This window comes from Strix uralensis, chromosome 1 (genome assembly GCF_047716275.1).
Source record: "Strix uralensis isolate ZFMK-TIS-50842 chromosome 1, bStrUra1, whole genome shotgun sequence".
Classification (NCBI taxonomy): domain Eukaryota; kingdom Metazoa; phylum Chordata; class Aves; order Strigiformes; family Strigidae; genus Strix; species Strix uralensis.
Window position 1 is genome coordinate 53081356 of NC_133972.1, and position 19817 is coordinate 53101172.

Here is a 19817-nt window from a genome sequence, read left to right on the forward strand (position 1 = left end):
ACTCTACCTCAGCTGCACTCTGACATGTTCATTTAAAAGCCTAAACCATGATCAGTATAGACCTTTGCTTTATATAAATATATGTGCATAAACATCAATATATAATCAGTCTGTATATATACAGTATATATACAGGATAAAACTGATGGATTTTATGTATACATATGTCTGTGTGTGTGTGCATACATATGTAAAAGTACTCGGACTCTGCCTCAGGTTCTGCATTATATTCCCATAGTGCTCATGCAGCATTAATGTATAGCCAAATATTGTCCCACTGTAGACACAGACACTCGAGTTCATAAAAAATCTCAAAAAGGAAAAATGAAGTGCTTGTTTTTAATTTATACATTGACAATTGAAATACGGGAACAGAATACTGCAGAGCTGTCATTTGATACCCATCTTAAAGTGGGTAAAATATCCATCTTGAAATAGGTATTTTAAGTCAATGCATGCTAGTGATTTTAAGGGTAGGGTTAGGGACATCTAACCTTTTCCCCTTGCTCCCGTCAGAGGACAAATAAAAAGAAAAATTTTTGTTAGAATGACCCTTTTTCCTTTTTCTTCCCACCCCCCGCTCCAGTGTGTGGGTTTCCTCAGAGCCAGGGCATGAAACGCCACCCTGGTTTGGGAGGGGAGAGCGCAGATTGGGTTGCACTTGGAAGCCCCTTAGGAAGTTGCCTTGTGGTGGCATCTGCTTGAGAGGTGAAACATCATGTGTTGATGGCATATGAAAAGATAAGGTTGGGGACTGAAGGAGAAATGGTAGCAAAAATGAGGATGAAAGGAAGCCCCAGTTATTTTTTGCAGTAGTACTTTTTGTATAAATTGTTACTTGGATGTAGTAGATTCTGTTAATACACAGCCCAGCTGTGAGGAGCACCAGGAAGAAGACTCCATGTTTCTGCTGTGAGGCAGAAACATTAACATTAGAATTAGAAAAACTGTAGCAAGACTTGTCATTTGTTCTGCAATGATATTATAATGCATAGAAAAAGTAACAGTATATTACTGTGGACTCCAGGTGGTGCCATATCTAACATGTATGCTATGTTGATTGCACGTTTCAAGATGTTCCCAGAAGTTAAAGAAAAAGGAATGGCAGCTATTCCCAGACTGGTTGCCTTCACATCAGAACATGTATGTGTTTCTGTTTTTTCCTATCTGTTACATCTGCTTGTATGAATTTATGATGAAGAAAATAGCTGAATGGCAATTTGTAGCCAACTGTCTTCATTTCTGTTATTCCTTCACTGGAAATAAAAAAATGGGAAGGGGCTGGCTCTGATGCATAGAGGGATGAGCTGTGCAGTTTTCTGTGGCTGAAACCCAGGGAGGGCAGGCTCAACAAACCACTGACCTTTTTTTGCTCTCACTTGTGTCCGTATAAATGTTCATGTGAGTGGTAAGGACCACGTCAGACGATGAGAGCTCATCATCAGGCTTCAGCACTTTCTGCCAGGAATGTCTTTTGTTCAGGTCACTGTAGGGGAACAGAAATCACTTTGAGTCAAAATGTTTTTAGTTGAAACCACTCCTGCTGTTACTTAATGAGAGGGTGATAACATACCTGAAGACAGTAGTATGGAAGTGCTGTGTGTGTACAGCAGAGCAGCTGCAGTATACAGTGGGGAACTGGGCTTTGCTGTGGGTTTCTGCCTGTGAGCAAAAGCTTCAGCACACAGGGGTTCATCACAGGCACCAACGGGATCTGGCAGTGCAAGAGGTGAGGGGAGATGGGCACAGGAGGAATCAGAGTGCTCCTCATGGGAGAAACACAGTTTTTTGCTATTTGAACAACCATACAGAAGTCATATTTGTGTCTGTATTGGGGGGTTATTTCAGCTTTATGGCCGTTTAAAACTCCTTGCAGCTTATAGTGGAGAATACGAGTGCAGGAGGAAGGGGAAGAGGAAGGGCTATACCCAGGAGGAGCTGTGAGCTATCTTTGGGCTTCATGGTCCCCTTCTAAATTTCTCTCCAGCTGTGTGGGCTCAGCTAGAAAGGACTCTTTCATGCCTGAGGCTCAACAGGATACTGTCCATGTTAGGTAACAACATCCTCCTGGTTGGCTGTTTTGGCTTCTCAGAGAACGTTTCCATTCTGTGCAAGTGTGAAGAGCAAAGTGTCCTAAAAACTGATCAGAAATGTCTAGGAGGAAATCCCTCTGAAGATGCCTTTCATGGCAATAAGATGGGATACGATACACAACAGCAGGCTCTGCGTTGCAGAATAATTGTACCCAAAGCAGTTGAAGAGGAGGATATTCTACACATTAGTAGCAACTCTCTGAAGTTGGCTGTACAGCTAGAGATGCATTATTCATATGGAAGTTACAGACGTATTAAGTCTTGCAAATAAGGTTCAGCATGATTATTTAAAATAAAAAATCCTATTAATCATTAGAGAATTTCATTGTATTCATAGCGATGGAATGTTAAACAATGATCCAAATTGTGCTATCAGTCTCAAAATAATGAAATGAGCTTTAATAATTGTGTTTGCATGCCAGGGAAGAAGCAGTTCCCTTAGCACGACAATCACATCATGCTGATCTTCTACTTACTTTTAGATTCCCCAGCCTGATTGTGGTTTCTCTCTGCCACAGTTGGATGCTCTTGTAAGACGATGGCCATGGAACAAGCAGACTATAAGTGGGATACTATCATTTCCCCATGCTCTGCACATGTGGCATGATAGTAAACAAAGCTTAAAGTTACTGTATGTGTTTAGAAACTTGGAGATTTTTGTCTTGAAATTTTCAGTCAGAAGCAAAGATTCCAATATCAGCAGTTTTCAGACAAGAATTTCAGCATCCCAGACCAGACTCTGTTTTCATTTCTACTAGTCATTACTATAAATGAATGAAGTTATGCCACAGTTGCCGCCAATATTACTGTAATCAGAATCTGGCCTCAGTTGGATGCTGTGATAGGTTCAGCTGCCATTGGTGGAGAAGGGAAGGGAGGAATAATTCACAGGTGCTAAGTAATTCCCTTCCTAATTTAGGAGTGCATCATGTTCCTAAATTAGGAGTCTTACTCTGCACAACCAGTGAAGAGAGGCACCTCTGGAGAGAAACCCAGAGCATCCAAATTAGGAACCTAAATATTCCTTAATATAGATGTTCTAAATCACCTTTGGGAGGGGTTCATCTATTTCTGTGTATTGACCATATATAGAGATCAGCCTCCTGACATACCCAACCTACATTAGGTGCCTAAAATAGGTGATGTGACTATTCCACCCATGCATGTTCCCAGTAAGCAGATCTTCCTCGAGCTGTTCAGTAGGACCGTGACTTTCTATCTCTCACTATCCTTCTGTTTATGTCTCTTTCCAGTGATGGTGAAGTGCACTAGTGGGTCAGTCTTGGCCCAGGTATAATTTCACTGAGATGCACTTGCGTTCAGGACTTAATTCAATCCTCTCTATTCACCAGTGCATTATCAGTGTTTCTTTCATCTGTATTGGTGCAGGAGCAGAGTGATGTCCTTCAGAGCAGCAGTTCTGGACTGCACATGACGCAGGAGACCTTAACTCAGAGGGGTAAAAGTGATGGATGCCAGTTGTGAAAACCTATTTTAGTCTATCGTTTCAAATGCAATGAAAAATCTAAGATGAAGGCCGCCTCCTGTGTCCCAGTGCATCAGCTTTAGGCTGCTGAGAGTGTTCAGCTGAGCACATCCCTTTTTCAGTGTGGAGAAAGCAGCTGAAAGGGAGAGCTGCCTTGTCAGAATATTTTAGCTGATCCATTTGCCTATAAGGCAAGTCCTGTTGAACCCATTCCCTGTTGTGATTTTGACCTGACCAGCTAGCACTCTCTCAAACAGTAACCAACAATAGCTGGGAATAGTATGGAAGAGAGATCACCTCTAGCAGGCAAAAAGGACAAAGTCATCTTACTCTGAGGAGAAAAGGGGTGCAGAGGGGAAAAGTTCAGCTGTAGAGACTAGTTGGGTTCAGGTTACAAAACAGCCTTTGGCCTTTTTATTGGTAGTATAAAAATAGCTTAAGAAACTTGCAGCTTCTCCATGGACTTGATGTTTAATTAAGGGCTGTATGGATTCAATCCACAGTTCAGAGAATGAGAAAAAACGGGGCATAATTGGAAACACATAGAGATTTCTTCATCTCCTCTGTTCTCCAACCCAGCAAGACTGTACTCATGTAGTCCACATCAGCTTTCCTCATTTCCCACCCCTCTAGCAACCCCCTAAGGAGGAGCACTGTGTCAGGTGCTCACCAAGGAAATAGCAGTACAAATCCTGTCATAGTTTTGGAAAAGAAAATGCAGAGTAAGAACTGGCAGGTGATTGAGTCTGATCTGACAATAAGGGACCTCTTCACCCAGTTAGAGACTCAAGGGGACACAGAGAGGTTCTCTCTGCCTCCCCCCATCTGCACTGCTCTTGGGGAGTGAACTAGCTCCTGCCCAAGGTTTCACTGGGAGTGCAGCTCCGGTATCCACTGACTGTGAAGGGAGGGTCTGGTCTGTTGGCTGCTCAGGTGTAAGGTGTCAGTGTTGTAGACAGCTGGACATACTCGGAGGCACCTCATCCTCTGGGGGAGCACCTGTGAGAGGTGGCTTGTCTGTGGTGGTAGGAGCGCACCTTCACAGCAATCGCACACACAGCATCCACACAGCAACTAGATCAGAGGAGGCAATTAGAAATAAATCACCACTTCAGCTTCTTGTATGCTGATTTCCCCATGTGGCCAAGCACCATTACTTGCAGGGAATACAGCAAACTACACTGATAGCTGTGAGAGAAGAGTGGCTTTGGCAAGTTTTTTGTCTGAACAGCTTCTGAAACCTAATATGGAGGTTCTTGGCGCTGAGGCAGAAGTGAATTAAAAAGTGACTTCGGTCTCAAAGCAGACAGCTCAACAGACCTTCATTTCACACAGTCTAGGGAAGATTTTGGTTTGGTTTCTGTGTTGAACGAAAAGCTGATCTCTAGTCCCACCAGTTCCATGGTACGTAGGGTTGCCCTCTGGCCAGGCGACTTAGGAGACAGTTTGCAGGCCTGCTGCCTGCAAGGGGCAGTCTAAGGGGTGACCTGTGCAGTGGGGCTTCCAGGGGAAGATTTGAGGAGCCTGGAGATTGTGTTTTCTGTTTGGTAGCATAAATTATGAAGCTGTAAATTATAAAGCTGTAAATTATACTTCTGAGCATACAGAGTAAGTAGGGAGTAGTTTGTTCCCATGTAAGGAAACTAAAAATCAAATTCATGGATTCACACATTCTTTCTTTGTATTACCTAATGCGTAATAACTAGAAAAGTATTTTTTGGTGGTGTTTGAAGCCAGGGGAAACAGTGAAAATTTGGTCTTATTTGAGGAGCAACTTAATTCAAGTGACACCATTCAAATCACATAAAACCATTTCCCAGAAAAATAGTGCTCTAGGGCAGCCTATCCCAAAAGAGACATTCATCATTTGGGTCTAATCCTTCATCTGGTTGGTATCTTGCAACTCTTACACTGCCACAGGATCCTCCTGAACTCAGTGCAACATTTTTTACCCACAGATAATGCTGTAAAACTAACCTAGAAGAAAACAAGTGAGTCTTGCTGGATTAGAAAAGCAGTATGAAGTTACATATTTCAAAAATGCAAAAGATGGAAATATTAGTATGTTGTGCAGAAACAATACATTAATTTCTCTTCTGACAGTAACATACAACTTTTAAAACTGAATAGCAGTAGCTAAAGCAAACAATAGCAAACATATATGTCATTACCTGTATTTAAAAATGTGATGGGACACATTATACTCTTTTTGTAAATAACTGAAGGGACAGCTGTAGTTTGCAATTAAATGTTAAAGGTAGGATTCACGTAACTTAACTTTAATCGCCTAAAGTATAAACTTTTAATCTGAGTTAGTCTATACACTTTTTATAGCAAATAAAAAGAGAGCAAGATCTGCAAAAGACAACTCACCCTGATCTAAAATGGATGGCAAAGCCTTGGGGATGAGGTGCCTTCTGGAGGTACCTTTTCTTCCCCACTATTGAGGGAGCCCAAACAGCAAGCCTAGACCAGCCAAAAACTTTTAGGTGATTAAAATGAAGGAGGAGGTAGCCCAGCCTATGCATCCAGGGATCCCGCACTGTTTAAAGCCCAGGAGAGGTGGAGAGGAAAGTGTGTTCGGCCCCTTTGCTGGTTTGTGGCTGATGGGGTGAGGCTGGGGGTCCAGGTCTGCTGGACACCAGGCTGCCGGTGACAAAACCTGCAGACCTCAGAGAGGATGTGGCTGCTGGATGGCTCGGCTTGCTCAGCATTTGGGAACTTGCTCCTGACAAGCTCCCTCCACAAACCTTGTGCCACTCTGCATTGATGTGAGCAGGGAGAAACTGCAATCTGAAAAACCAGCCGTGTGGCCTTTGGGGCTCATGGCATTAGGATGGTTCTTCCTGACAGCTTCAACCATGCCAGATTATGAGCAAGTAATTTAGCAAGCTGTAAAAATAGAAGCATCTGTATACTGAAGCACTGTTCATTTAAGATAACAATGCCATACTTTTCAGCATAACATTTTTAATTACTCTAATTCTTCCTTTTCCCAAAAGGTCTATTCATTATTGGACCTGTAATAAATTTACAGTGGTTTTACTTTACAAAGCTAACCATGAGAAAATGGCTATCAGGCAAACAAACCTATTCCTAACAGCATTTGAAATTTTAGAGAAAGGAAAAATTCCCCTGGCTCAAAATCACCAATTTTTTTTCTGACCAAAAATAGCTTTTGTCACTAATACTGCCTAATACTCTATACCTTTTCCTTCACCACTGAATTTTAACCACGTTTCTTTTCAGAGAGAAATTGAGGCTCATCTCTATTGAGGATGCATTTGTAGTCTCCCATGCACCCTTTCGCAGTGCATGAGGGGAGGGAGTGGGAAAGCTGCAGTCACAGCCCACTCCCACGTGTGTGTCCTCCTGTCTCTGGCAAGCATAGGACAGGGGTGAAACTCTGGGCCTGCTAGCCTGGTTTTTCCTTTGGGACTGGCATCAGGCAGTCTGCCCTCTCCTCCCTTTTTGACCCTGTTTCTCCCACCATAAATAAGACTGCAGATCTGCGTGACTCCTACATGGCTGTGTCGTGAAAGGTGGTGTTCAAGCTCACTTCCTTGCGTGGCCAAACAGTCTGTAGCCCCCATATTCCCAAAGGTGTCACAATTAACATCCTTCTTCCCCATTAGCCCAGCTGAATCTGTCAGTTGTTCCCACTTATTTCTGCAAACCTTTCTGTCTCTTTGACCTTTGTATTTTTCTGTTTACCTTTATGTTACACAGACAACCAAGTTTTCAGCTCCATCCCAGGAATATTAAAACAAAGTTTAATAATCATCATCATTATGGAAGTTTTCTTTGCTCTTAAAACTATATTTTTTCCATTTTCACTTTCATCTTGGCTCTTTCAGAGCCTCTCAGTCAGTTGGAGTAATTCCTCTGATGTTACTCTGAGACACAAAAACATAACAGCAGTCATATATCTGTGACTGTATACACAGATTGAGCAATTTTATATTCAAAGTTTATTTAGAAATTGTAATTGCATTTGCCCTTCTGTGCCCAGACTTCTGTATTTCTTCTCAATTTATCCCTAAACTTGTTTTGGTTCCTGACTGCTGAATTCCCTTCAGTCTGTAAAAAGCCTTCAGGCAACCGAGCTATCAGCACTACATTCATTTGTTTCTCCAGTGCTGTTTTAGCGGTGCCATGAGACTTCTCAATGAGGCAGCTGAGTTTGGCCATATTCCAGTGGATGCCTTTGAGCACATGGGCTTCATTTTATTCCTCATAGTAAACCATTCAAATCTGTATTTTCTGTTTTAAGGCACTTTGAATAGTTCTATTTTCCATTAGAAAAACAAATTGCAATGGTAAATCTGTTTTAACTAGCACGGAATAAGGAGCAAAATGAATCAATGTAATGTCCTTGACTCAAAACCCAGTGACTCTTCACTTCTATACCTCTACCTGTGTTTATAGATTACATTACCTAGTATGTGCACATCAGTTTGTGTAATACATGAATAAAAAACAGATTAAATTTTTTTAATTATATAAATTCAATTCTAGCTTCACAAGGCATATCAATGAACTGTCATTATGCTAGCAATATTCTAGCTCTGTTTCAGTTTTTGCAAAGTTCAAAGATAATCTTCCTAAGCTTGGGAATTTTTTATAAGCCTCCTCATGCTGGTAGCCTCCTCATGGCCTCTCCTCCTCCCTGCTCTCATAAAGTGGCATTGCTGCATCATGGGGCTCAGGGAGACCTGCAAGGCTGGGAAGAGACTTCAGTATCTTCCATGTTGTTGTGGTTTAACCTGTCAGGCAGCTAAACACCATACAACTGCTCGCTCACTCCCACCCACCCAGTGGGATAGGGTAGAGAATTGGGAAAAAGAAAGAAAGATCCCTGAGTTGAGATAAAGACAGTTTAACAGGACAGAAAAGGAAGGGAGAATAATAATAATAATAATAACAATAATAATAATAATAATAACAACTCTTGTTTGTTATTATTAATAACAATAATAGCAATAATAATAATATACAAAACAAGTGATGCACAATGCAATTGCTCATCACCTGCCAAACAATGCCCAGCCAGTTCCCAAGCAGGAGCCCCCACCGAGCTTTCTCCCCAGTTTATATACTGAGCATGACATCATATGGTATGGAACATCCCTTTGGCCAGTTCGGGTCAGCTGTCCTGCCTGCGTTGCCTCCCCACTCCTTGTGCCCCCCAACCTACTTGCTGGTGGAGTGGGGTGAGAAGCTGAAAAGTTCTTGACTTAGTGTAAACACTGCTTAGGAACAACTAAAACATCAGTGTGTTACCAACATTATTCTCATCCTAAATCCAAAATGCAGCACTATACCAGCTACTAGGAAAGCAATTAACTCTATCCCAGCTGAAACCAGGAAACATGTAGAGGTTTGTGGATTGGTGTCAGTCCAAGCCTTAATCTACAGTGCGTTTGTACTTGGGAAAAGTCCGCTGACTTTAGTGAAGCTGATGAAGCTCATGGAAATGTGTTGGTTCAAAAATCTGGTTTCATGAAATAAAGAACGTGCCATGAAAAATATCAGTGTGATGGCTGAGCAGGCCCATGATGTTCAGTGTATAAATAGTTTCTAGCACCTTATGACTCCCAACTAGAAAAACAACAGGTCAAACTCCATATTTAATCTGAGTATACCACTAACCTGTGGTTTTAATAGACTAGACAATAACAGTGTGTTAAAATCAAACATCTACCAGTTTCCAGAGCACTGGTGCTTGCAGGTGCTGTACACTTTCCACTCTCACAGATAGCAGATATCACAGGGCTTGGTCCATAGGGAAGGGGTAGAAATCCCCTCAACTGATGTCATTTGGCACCCACTCCAGCAACCCTCATGCTGGATGAATCCTTCCTGGAGGTGCCTGTTGCCCCCAGAATGCAGAGGGAGCCTACTTAATGACTTAAGCCTGATTAGACTAGCTGCAATGAACCCAGTCTAATTCAGCAAAACACTTAAGCACAGGCACAAATCTGTTGCTGCTCATCTAAGCGCATGGGTACGTGTTTCATTTGATCATCAGCTTGTGCGAAAGTCAGTCCTGACATGCATATGTTTACATTTCAGAGCGTGCTTAGTTGAGGGCTAGGATGGTTTGTTGTACTGCAGCCTGAAAAGCTGATTTTAGGTCTAGGCAATGGGTCAATGGCTGGTCAATACACATAGTTGGTATACTGCAGCCATGACCCATGGGGACAGCTATACCAACCCACTTCATTTAAAAAAATGAATTGAAGAAGTGTTTTCAAATTGTCCATGTATCATCAGTGAATCATGGCTCAGGAGCAATCTGAACTTCTTAAAAATGTCTGAATATTGAAAAAGTCAGTGGGCATCACGAAAACTTGAAACATTTCACCCAAAATGGTGAGATACAGGCATATGAAAAATGGAGTCTGGAGTGGAAACTTAATGCAACCTTAACCATAGCAGTCAGGACTCAATGAGAGCTACCTCCCGGGCAATTTTTAAAACTTGGTTTTTTTACTTGTTAAGTTGAACGTACATGTTGCAGTTCTACTCTTCTGTGTTTCACAAAGTTGGTTTAGAATTGACTTTAATGTCTCAAAGTGTTCATTATGTACAGAGCCCTTCAGTATGCAGTGGAATCCCACTGACTGCACGACCTTTAAGTGAAGCAGACGTGTGTAACCATTGTGTGCATCTCTTTCCCCACAGCTCTGTGCTGCTTTCATTACTGTTCAAGCCAAATACTCCCTTGACAAAGCAATAGTGATTACTTCTCTGATTTGTGGTCTTCTGTAGACTATATGTCTTCCTTTCTTCTTTAACATCATGGACACCTAAAAAGCCCTGTTAGATTTTTATCTCCTTGATCTTTTTTTATAGTGTTACATCCTAAGCTAATGGTACTGTAGTATACATAAAGAATTTCCATTTTTTTAAAGTTTAACAATCTGTAGTTAAAATTACTTTGGACAATATTGTTACAGCTGGGTTTGAGTTAATACAAAATCAGATTCTTGGTGGTATAATTTGATATAAAACTATTTCATTATCATAATCACTAGGATTTAAATTAGAATTATAAACCAACACTGGCTCAGGAGTTAAGTCCTATGAGCTAGAGAAAATTAGGCTGACTTGTACTCCAGTATATAACTTCCACATTTTATTCTGTACATACAGATTAACTAATAGTCTTACTAATAGCCCAGTTCTGGTTTTAAGCTGCAGTAGCTTTATTTATTAATAGGAGTTATTACAAGCTTTCACTGGCATGAGATCACAATTAGGCTTCCTGTCTTAATTTCTCTCAGTATATTATTTGGCCAGAAGTTACATAGCAGAAGCACATCACTCTGGATGCCACAAACTAAATTAATTCTCTAGGGGAGAATTTTTTTGTTTCAGTAAATCAAGTTCATAGCTGAATCTGTACAAACAACAGAAGCTTCAGGTATGCATCAAGGACAGAATTTGGGTCCATCATCAGCTACAATTGTGTATTTAATTTTCCAGGAGTAAATCCAGATTAGAGCGATAGCTGTTTCTCTAATTGACTCTAGTGACCTGATATGAAGCCTCAAATTAGTGATCAGTTTCCAAAAAGGCTATGAATAGAATTACTGCCTATGTGGGACTACTTGCTTAAGGGCTTGCAAGAGTATAGCCTTTTATACTGAACTAGATAAGAAATAATAATAATAAAAATAATGATGTATTTTTTCAGAGTCACTTTTCTGTGAAGAAAGGAGCTGCGGCCTTGGGTATTGGTACTGATAGTGTGATTTTGATTAGATGTGATGAAAGGTAAGTAAAGATGCCAAATACAGCTCTTTTTATCGGTACATAGAAGAGGATCTTCAGGTGCTCAGCTCAGAGAGAGCATATAGAACGTAGTCAGCAGTTGGTATAATTCATCGTAGCGCTATCATCTTCAGTAACCTTACCCTGCTTTATCCCAGTTGAGGAACTGGCTCTGTCAGTAGCTTCTTTACGAGTCAGTTTTTGGAGCTCATAAAACCGTCTTAAAAGTTCCCTTCCTCAGGCATTTCTGATGCTTTTTTTTCTTCCATCCTGAAGTGAAACAAAATATCAAGCTAACAATCATTTTTTACACGTTCTGCTAAGTAACCAGGAAGAAGCTTGTTTTGGTCAAAATAGAGCATTTAGAGACTCTCAGATTTTGATCCATTAAAATGAGCTGAAGTGGGCCTTTTATAGGAGTAAAATATTGAGGAGCCTTTGATGATGTAATTCTGTTACTTCATGTCCCCACCATCTTTCTCAGCTGGACAGCAGGCGCCTAACCTACAGGTCCCACAGGCTCTACAAAACCGGTGGTAGATAACTTCTTGCTTAACTTACCCAACTAAAAGGGTTGGGTTCTCTTCTGAAAACCCATTGTGAGAAAACAAAGGTATATTAGCAAAATGAACATGTTCTGATGAAGATTTTTAATATTACGGAAAAAACTTTCTATGGGACAAAAATTGATAGAACAAACATTCTTGATTCTACTGAGAATCTTTGCAATAGAAAATGCTCTTCCTATGAGTCCCAAATATCATTGTTATAAGCTATTGAATTATTTATGGATCTAGCATAAATGGAAGATTTTACTGCTATCAAAATACTCTGCTCCCACATTAGAAGAAGGGTAATTTACAGTGCTAATCACAGTGCCTGCATATTGAATTATGGATTTATTATCTCTTTATTAACAAAAGACTGAGCACACCTTGAAGAGGAATTAATGACAACATCAACACAACCAACACACATCAAAATAAACCTTCCGATTGTTTCTATTCTCTAAAGACAGACATGGATCAGTGAAGTCATGTCTTCCTTTTCTTGTGCAAATCCAGTGTGATGATTTTCTGTGAAGACCACAATGCTTACCCTGCCCACCCTGAAGTAAACAGAAGGATTATTGTGTGTATCACCAAATGCCAGCAGACACCACCAGGACAAAGCAGGTTGTTTGCACAGGATGTGGACTGGTGCTGTGGAGATGACCCTCTGTGAAGAGGTGGACCTGTGGGAGGATGAAGGAACACCATGAGATCTTTTTGATGTTTCCAGCATGACCAAGTATATTTCCTGGTGGCTCTTCCCCATCTTGACCCACACCCTCCAACTTTGCCTGGTTGTGCTGTATCATGGGACTGTGTAAATGTGTGGTGAATTTTAAGCCAGGAGAACATGCAGAAAATCATGTTCTTGCTGATACCCCATCCTGGACAACCATACATCTCCATTGCCTCTTTTACTGCCACTCAGACATTTTGGTAGCAGTAGTGTATTAGCTGCAGTTTTGGGGTCAAAACATTTCAGTCTGGTGTGACAGCAATGAAGACTGTGTACAGATGTAGGTAATATGAGAAGACTTTGACACTAACACTCATTCTATCCTCAGTGTCCTATTGGTGCTGGGTCTCTTCTGCCTCAACCAGTAGCCCCCCTGCCTCTGATGCTGCCTAACACATCTCATGCAACCCCTGACACATTATCTGGGTGAGGTTTGTCTAAGGACGAGCATGCAGGTCATCTGAGCTCAGGTGATAAGATGTGAAAACGCTGTGCAAGTAAGCAATGCTGTTGGCTAGTTTGCTAGATTTGGAGTGGGGGGATTGTGTGCTCCAGCATGTGTTAGAACTATACTCAAAACCAGCCTACTGCTTACTCCTTGGTAAAGCTTGACACTGCTTGGACATTGCACTTTTCTGGCCGTGAATTCCTGCATGTACTCGATGTGGCCAGAGGCTGGATAATTACTTTCCTTGATAAAAAAATTCGGGCAATGAAGGGATCTGCCCAGTTCTCTGTGTGTTTCTATGCACAAGCTCAACAAATAAGAAACTGATAAAAGACCAACATCTAAACTGTGTTTGGAGGAGGAACTCATTGCCTTCCTTTGGCGTGTGGTTTTTTTCTTTATTCTTTTAGTGATCCCAGAAACCATTTTTGTAGAGAAGACAATTACTGCTTTTCTCTGAACATGTACGTGTAACTGGGGGAAACTCACAGAGAGGGGGAAACTGAAGAGTTGAATACTCTTTAGACCTTGGAACTTCTGCAAGAAAAATCAGGGATAATTTTTACACTTGTAGACCTTTTTATTTTCAGTTATTTTAGTGTTTAGTGTTTTGAACACATCAAATGCAGGACAGTTTTTGCAAAAATGCTTAGCAGTACAAACCCATTTCCACTGAAATAATTACTGTCTTATTGTGAGCTGTGTAAGGATGAAAACTTACAATACCTAGCAGTATCTTATTACAAGAAATGAATAATATATTTTTATATTTACATCCATCTAAATGTCATGAAAACACCAGGCTTTTTTATGCAAAATCAATACTAAAACTAATGTTTTTATTAGTTTCCCTGAAGCTACTGTTTTGAGCTTTAGTAAAGGTTGTTCTTTTTTTTATAGCAACAGGAAATCACTGCTTAGTGAAAGAAAAAATCTGAAAAGGTCTTTAAAAAAATAATATTAATCTAAATGGACAACATTCAAAGCTAGCAAAGACTTTATTCCTGTAATGTGGGTAGCTGTCATGTTTGTATTGCTGTTATGCGTACTCTCTTTAGATAGTCTTGCTTGCAGCTGAAGCAAAGAATACCTTAACCTCAATATTCAGTATCAGCACTGTTTTATCTTGCGCCTAATTCATTTACAGGATTTCATAAATTAGCTTTCAAGATTTATACCACTGAGTCTGAATCTTAGGTAAATGGTTCATACTAAAGGTGTTGCAAATACAGTATAAAGTCAAGATAAAGGGCCTCACAGTGCATTTAATGAGTCTAGACTGGTAGCTTCTTCTTATATCCTGGTTCAAGCAAATGCGAACATGTAATGTACCAAACTGTGGAATAGTTGCCCTGAAATGAGTTCATTCCTGGGACAGAAACACGGAGACAACTGCTTATACCAGAGCTGGGTCCGCACTGCTCAAGGCCATGCAACTCAACTGGCAGTTTCTGTGCATGCTGAAATGGGACCGTAAGATTTGGCACCCAGCAAGTTTCTTGGGGCCCTGGGCTGAGCCTCTCCCTGGGAGCCTGGAGCATATTCCCAAAGGGGGCCCAGGAAGGTCCATGGAACAGCATTAGTCTTTAATGGGGGTGGCTGTGAGATAACTTCTCTCAGTTACCATCATCATATTGATGCAAACTGGTTGACAAAATAATTAGAGTAAAAACTCAGACTAACATACAGAGTCTTTCTGTGCTTTTCAATGCTGCATAAGCCTTGGGCAAAAAAAATCACTTTGTTCCTTATTTGGGTTTCCTATTAAGCGAAGAAGTAACAGCAAGAGATGATTGCAAGATCAGATTTCTGATATAACTCTCTCTTGCTCCAGAGGGAAAATGATCCCATCAGACCTTGAAAGAAGAATTCTTGAAGCCAAACAAAAAGTAAGTTTACTAGCTTCTCTGCTTCCAAAAAAGAAAAAAAAAAAAAAACAAACCAAGACTGATACAGTTAGTTGTTTTGCTTTCCTTGGTAAAACACGTTAACTTTTGATTTGTTTGGCTTGGTAAAGCCCATTAACTTTTGATTTATTTCTCAGAAATGTAGCCTGGCAATTAGTGAGGCAAGAGTTGCTGAGAAAATAGGTTTAGAGCTACTTTATAAACTCCATGAGCTGTTTGGCTTTTTTAAAATATTTTATTCTGCATAACGTTCTCCCTTTTTATATTATCAGCCTATGATGCCGTTTCTCAGCTGAATATTGACAGAAACAGGGTAATCATTTGGGGAATTTGTATATATTTTAATGCACTGAAAATATTCCTCATAGACTCATCAAATCAGTGGAAGATAAACTAACATCCACACATCTCTAAAAATGCACCTCTTTTGTATGTGTTCATTAACAGAAGTTAGAATTAAAATACCAGATTAAAGTATGCAATGAAGTCAGCCCTGTGCCTTCAACAACATTTATGTACGTAGTCATTAGACACACAGCATTCAAAGCTTATTAATTACAGAAATCTGCATTAAAAGCTCACTTTTTCTAAGAAAAGCAATATGGTAGATAAAAAGTAAGGCAAAATGACGATAGAGTGCCACTCAAACCTAGCGACCATTGCAGAAGGAAGTTTAGACCTTTTTGATAGTTCAAGCCCCAGCTCTTCAAAAAATGTAGCCACTTTTACCTTTGTTGCTCTGAGTACTGTTTATGAAACAAACAGAACTAGAAAATAAATTTAAAATGAAACACTGGTATAAATTATGGAAAACCCAAGACCTCATAGTGCAAAAGCTATGTGATGGACAGTGAGTGCTCCTCTGTGAGGCATAGCATTTAGCAGAGGGAATCCAAGAGATGGTCACTGGCTTCTGTGGAGATTGCTGTCTTTTCCTCAGAAGAGCTGTCTCCCCGCTCTGCAGGAGGGATGGGGCTGGAGGCAAGCCCCATGCCTCCCCTGTGCACTGCTCCTAGGAGACACCCCCAGAAAGGGTGCTCCCACTGACAGGACTAGGCCACCACACGTTGAGACACTCGCTGGGATAATTGCAATGCTGCCCAGGGCACAGTCCACCAGAGAGATTTCTTGCACTGTGGTGCCTGGGTGAGGTTTGTTTTACATGACATCATCAAGAGCAGACCTTTTTGTTTCAGGCAGGTGGTGTGGAGCAGTATTGTTCTTCCGAGCCTTTACCTGTCTTATGCATCCTAATAAATGGAGGGTGCTGGTTTGGAAGTTTGCTGCCACCTTAAGGTAGAAACTGTAATATCACTAACATCTAAACTAAGACAAAACCAGTATAACATAGCAGGGATGTTCTCTAGTAGACACTTGTGGGCTCACTGGAATCAGCACAAGGGGAGTTGGGGCTGCTGCAGAGGTTGCAGCACTCTGACCTTGCCAAATGCCTCTCTGCTTTCTTGCAGGGATTTGTTCCCTTTCTGGTGAGTGCCACAGCTGGGACAACAGTGTATGGGGCGTTTGATCCTCTCATAGCTATTGCAGACATCTGCAAGAAATACAAAATCTGGATGCACGTGGATGTAAGTATCATCTTACATGGGGGACTGGATTACAAGGTGTATTAGCGTTAATTTACTCAGTTTGGACAGTGTCATCTTGTACAAAATCTGTTCTGTTTGGTTCCCATAATTAACATCCAAGTGCTGACTTCTCACTACTCTGAAAGGCTCAGGTCAGGGGGACGTTTTAGGAGCTCTGACTGTGGTACTTTTAGCAACTGGGACACTTAAGATGACCTAGCTTGAGTGGTTTTGGCCTTCAGCTTTATCTCTAAATGCCATTAGTACAAGAAATACATAAGAACCATACTGAGCGCTGGCTCAGCTTCTGCAGCAGCTGCAAAATAAATACATAAGGAAAAGGCTACATTTGTCTGGATTAAAGTACTGCAAATTGCTGAACAGGTTAATGCAAACGCTAGAGAAATTTATCAGATTGGCTACTTAGCTTTATCTGGGCTCTTGCCAATAAATCTTTCTGAAGGATCATCTTTCAGCCCTAGAATGGCTTTTGTGTCATTTTTGCAAATCCTTTCTCCAAAAAGGCTCAGTAATTGAATTTCTGTAGTGCTGGATATTTTGCTTTTGGATTACTGTGTCAGCCAAAATCAGTCCAATTCAAAGAAAGAATTCATATTTACCTTAAACTGAGTTACTCAGTCACATGAAACTCTTGCTTGTCCCAGATCTCTGTGAGCAAAAGCAAATGAGTAGGGGCCAAGCAATAGTGGTCTGAAATATGATGAAAACTCACCAGAGCAGCAGAGATCCCAGTCTGGTTTGTTATCATCACTTAGTCACTGAAAGAAAAAAGGCAGCTTCCCCACCTCTGCAAGTCATTAATTACAGCATGGGGCAGCCCAATGTGTCAGTGTCAGAGGAGGTGGCGAGGGAGGGGTTAGCAGATGAGAAGGGTGGGCACTCAGATTATGGGCTATAAACTGCTGCTTCCAAGCTACTGGAAGAAAACTGTTAGCACAGCTAATGCTTCAGGCCCCATCTGCCTGGTCATTTTGGAACATGCCACGTCAGCAAGAAAAAAGAAAGGGCTACAAACTGATGTGATCACACAGATGTCATAATGGAGAAAAGCAGAGTTCTCTTCTCAGTACGATAATGTGTTTTACCTTCTAGGGAGCATGGGGTGGTGGGCTCCTGATGTCAAGAAAGCACAAATGGAAGTTAAATGGTGTTGAAAGGTATGATTTATTAATGTTAATTAAACGCATTTATTAAATGCATTTTAACATACTTGTGATTACCATGGCAATGTCTATAAATAAAAACAAAAAATCAATGTTATCTCCAAGATACATTATAAAGCAATTATGCAAACTGCCCTTCCAGTTGAAGTAGCATTGCTAAGTGCCTTTGTTCAGTGCTGTTGTAATGTGGCACTTAGTTTTGTAGTACAAACAGCAGATATTTCTTGTTTGCTTTTCTGTTCCTTCCACCATACATTTGCAGGTCCAGAGTGATTTCTGCAGCATTCTCTGATTCAGCATCCAGCATGAATTAGCAATTGCATTGCTCTAAGAAATGAATCTTGGAGGTCTTGTACACTGAAGTCTTAAGTATAAAAGGTGGATGCACCTGCAGTTTGGAGAGGTGTCGTGGCAGTCACTGACCTCTGCTCTGTCACTTCTGGAGAGAATATCCCCCTCCAGGCTGTGTTAATGACATCTTCTCAGTAACTCTGTGCCTGTGTATGTACACAGGTGTAGTCATGAGCTCACGAACATGACAGATACATACAGATGAACAAAAGCGATGCCAGTCCAGTTCAGAGTCTGGAAGGACAGAGCTTAAATTGAAAACAGCTGCTTATTCAGAAACTTTTAGTTAAGCTGTGGAACTCCTCAGCATAGGATGTTAAGATTTACCTGCATTCAAGGAAAGACAAAGAAAAACCATTCGGGACTTGTGTGAGCCACAAATGAGTGGGATCTCAGAGAGTATTTACAGAAAGTTCGTATATGATTGCCCTGTTTTGTATTCTTCCCAGGCACCTATTTATACCTCTTGCTAGAGACAGTATACTGGGTTAGATGGAGTCACTTTCACATTTGTGTATTTTCTGAAGCTCATGCTGTTTGAGAGTAAATGATTACTTTTTATCTCTAAATCAAATTGCTGTTTCTTGCCAATTAAAATTACAAACAAATTCCTCATTCTGTTCCTGAAGATTAAGATACCTTGATGATTCAGTTCCTTTCTCATTCATCTCACATGCAAAATTTGGAAAGCAGCCAGTGGTTCTATGAATTCAATTTAGTTAAGATTGCTTCCAGCACTCCAAACTTACATATCATGTATTAAAAGAACATACATTCAAATATCCAGCAAATTAGAAAAACCTACCCAGTTGCCTGTGAGGACAGAGTATGAAAAAAAAAGTTTGCCTCCCAAATTGCTGTCCAAATTCTACTGGAATGAGAAGTTCAGGTTGAATCTATATTGGAGAATTTTCCAAACAATATGCTTTAGATCCAGAGCTCCATGGATTTTATCTAGTGCTTTGATAAGCACCATCTCTGTATGTCTGGCAATAAATACATGAAATTTGTCATTTCCAGTGCTGCTCCTCTGCTTGATGGACACAGCAGCTTATTTCAGTTTGTTCAGATCTCAAATGTGAGTATCTTTAGAGCAGACCTACTAGACTCAACTTCTCGGATATCTACCATGAAATAGGCCATTTCCTATTTCATGGTAGATATCCGAGTACAACCCAGTCATTACAAGTCTGGACAGAGGAGAATTGGAGCTGGTACTTGTGTTTGATAGGGAAGAAAGGTACAAGGAGAGAGCATTAAATGGAGCACTCTCTGCTCTGAGTACTCACATCCTTCTGGTAGCTGGCAGTCCAGAAAAAATACTCCTGTCAAAGGCAGGAAGAGTTGCAGGACCATCTTTACTGTGCCCTCCAGCCTGCATGTGGCAGATTTCAAGATGCTCCAAGGCACCCTGAAGGAAACATATCCCCTGGTGTCTGGAGCAGATAGGTCTAGCCACCATCAGGAGTTTCAGTCTGGTGTCCCTCTCCCAGAGGCTCAGGCAGGGGCTGACAGATATGTGAGAAAAGCATGTTTGCAGCTGAATGAGCACTCCCGTACAGGGTCTGGGCATCCTTCGTGGGGCTGCAGCTGATCAGTGAATGCACCTCAGTCCATTTTTAATGATGGCTGAGGACCAAATTCTGCCAGTCTTGAATATTTCCTATCATCCATTTGAAATCTCTAAGGGAAAAAA

General features: G+C 40.9%; 1 protein-coding gene across 1 annotated transcript in view; it reads left to right on the forward strand.

Annotated features, from left to right (window-relative positions):
• GAD2 (glutamate decarboxylase 2) overlaps positions 1-19817 on the forward strand; it is a 41095-nt gene that overhangs the window by 11020 nt on the left and 10258 nt on the right. The window contains exons 7-11 of the mRNA XM_074866439.1: positions 1028-1143; positions 11282-11361; positions 14928-14982; positions 16470-16586; positions 17700-17764. Coding sequence (XP_074722540.1) covers positions 1028-1143; positions 11282-11361; positions 14928-14982; positions 16470-16586; positions 17700-17764 — 433 coding nt within the window. The remainder of the gene's footprint in view (positions 1-1027; positions 1144-11281; positions 11362-14927; positions 14983-16469; positions 16587-17699; positions 17765-19817) is intronic.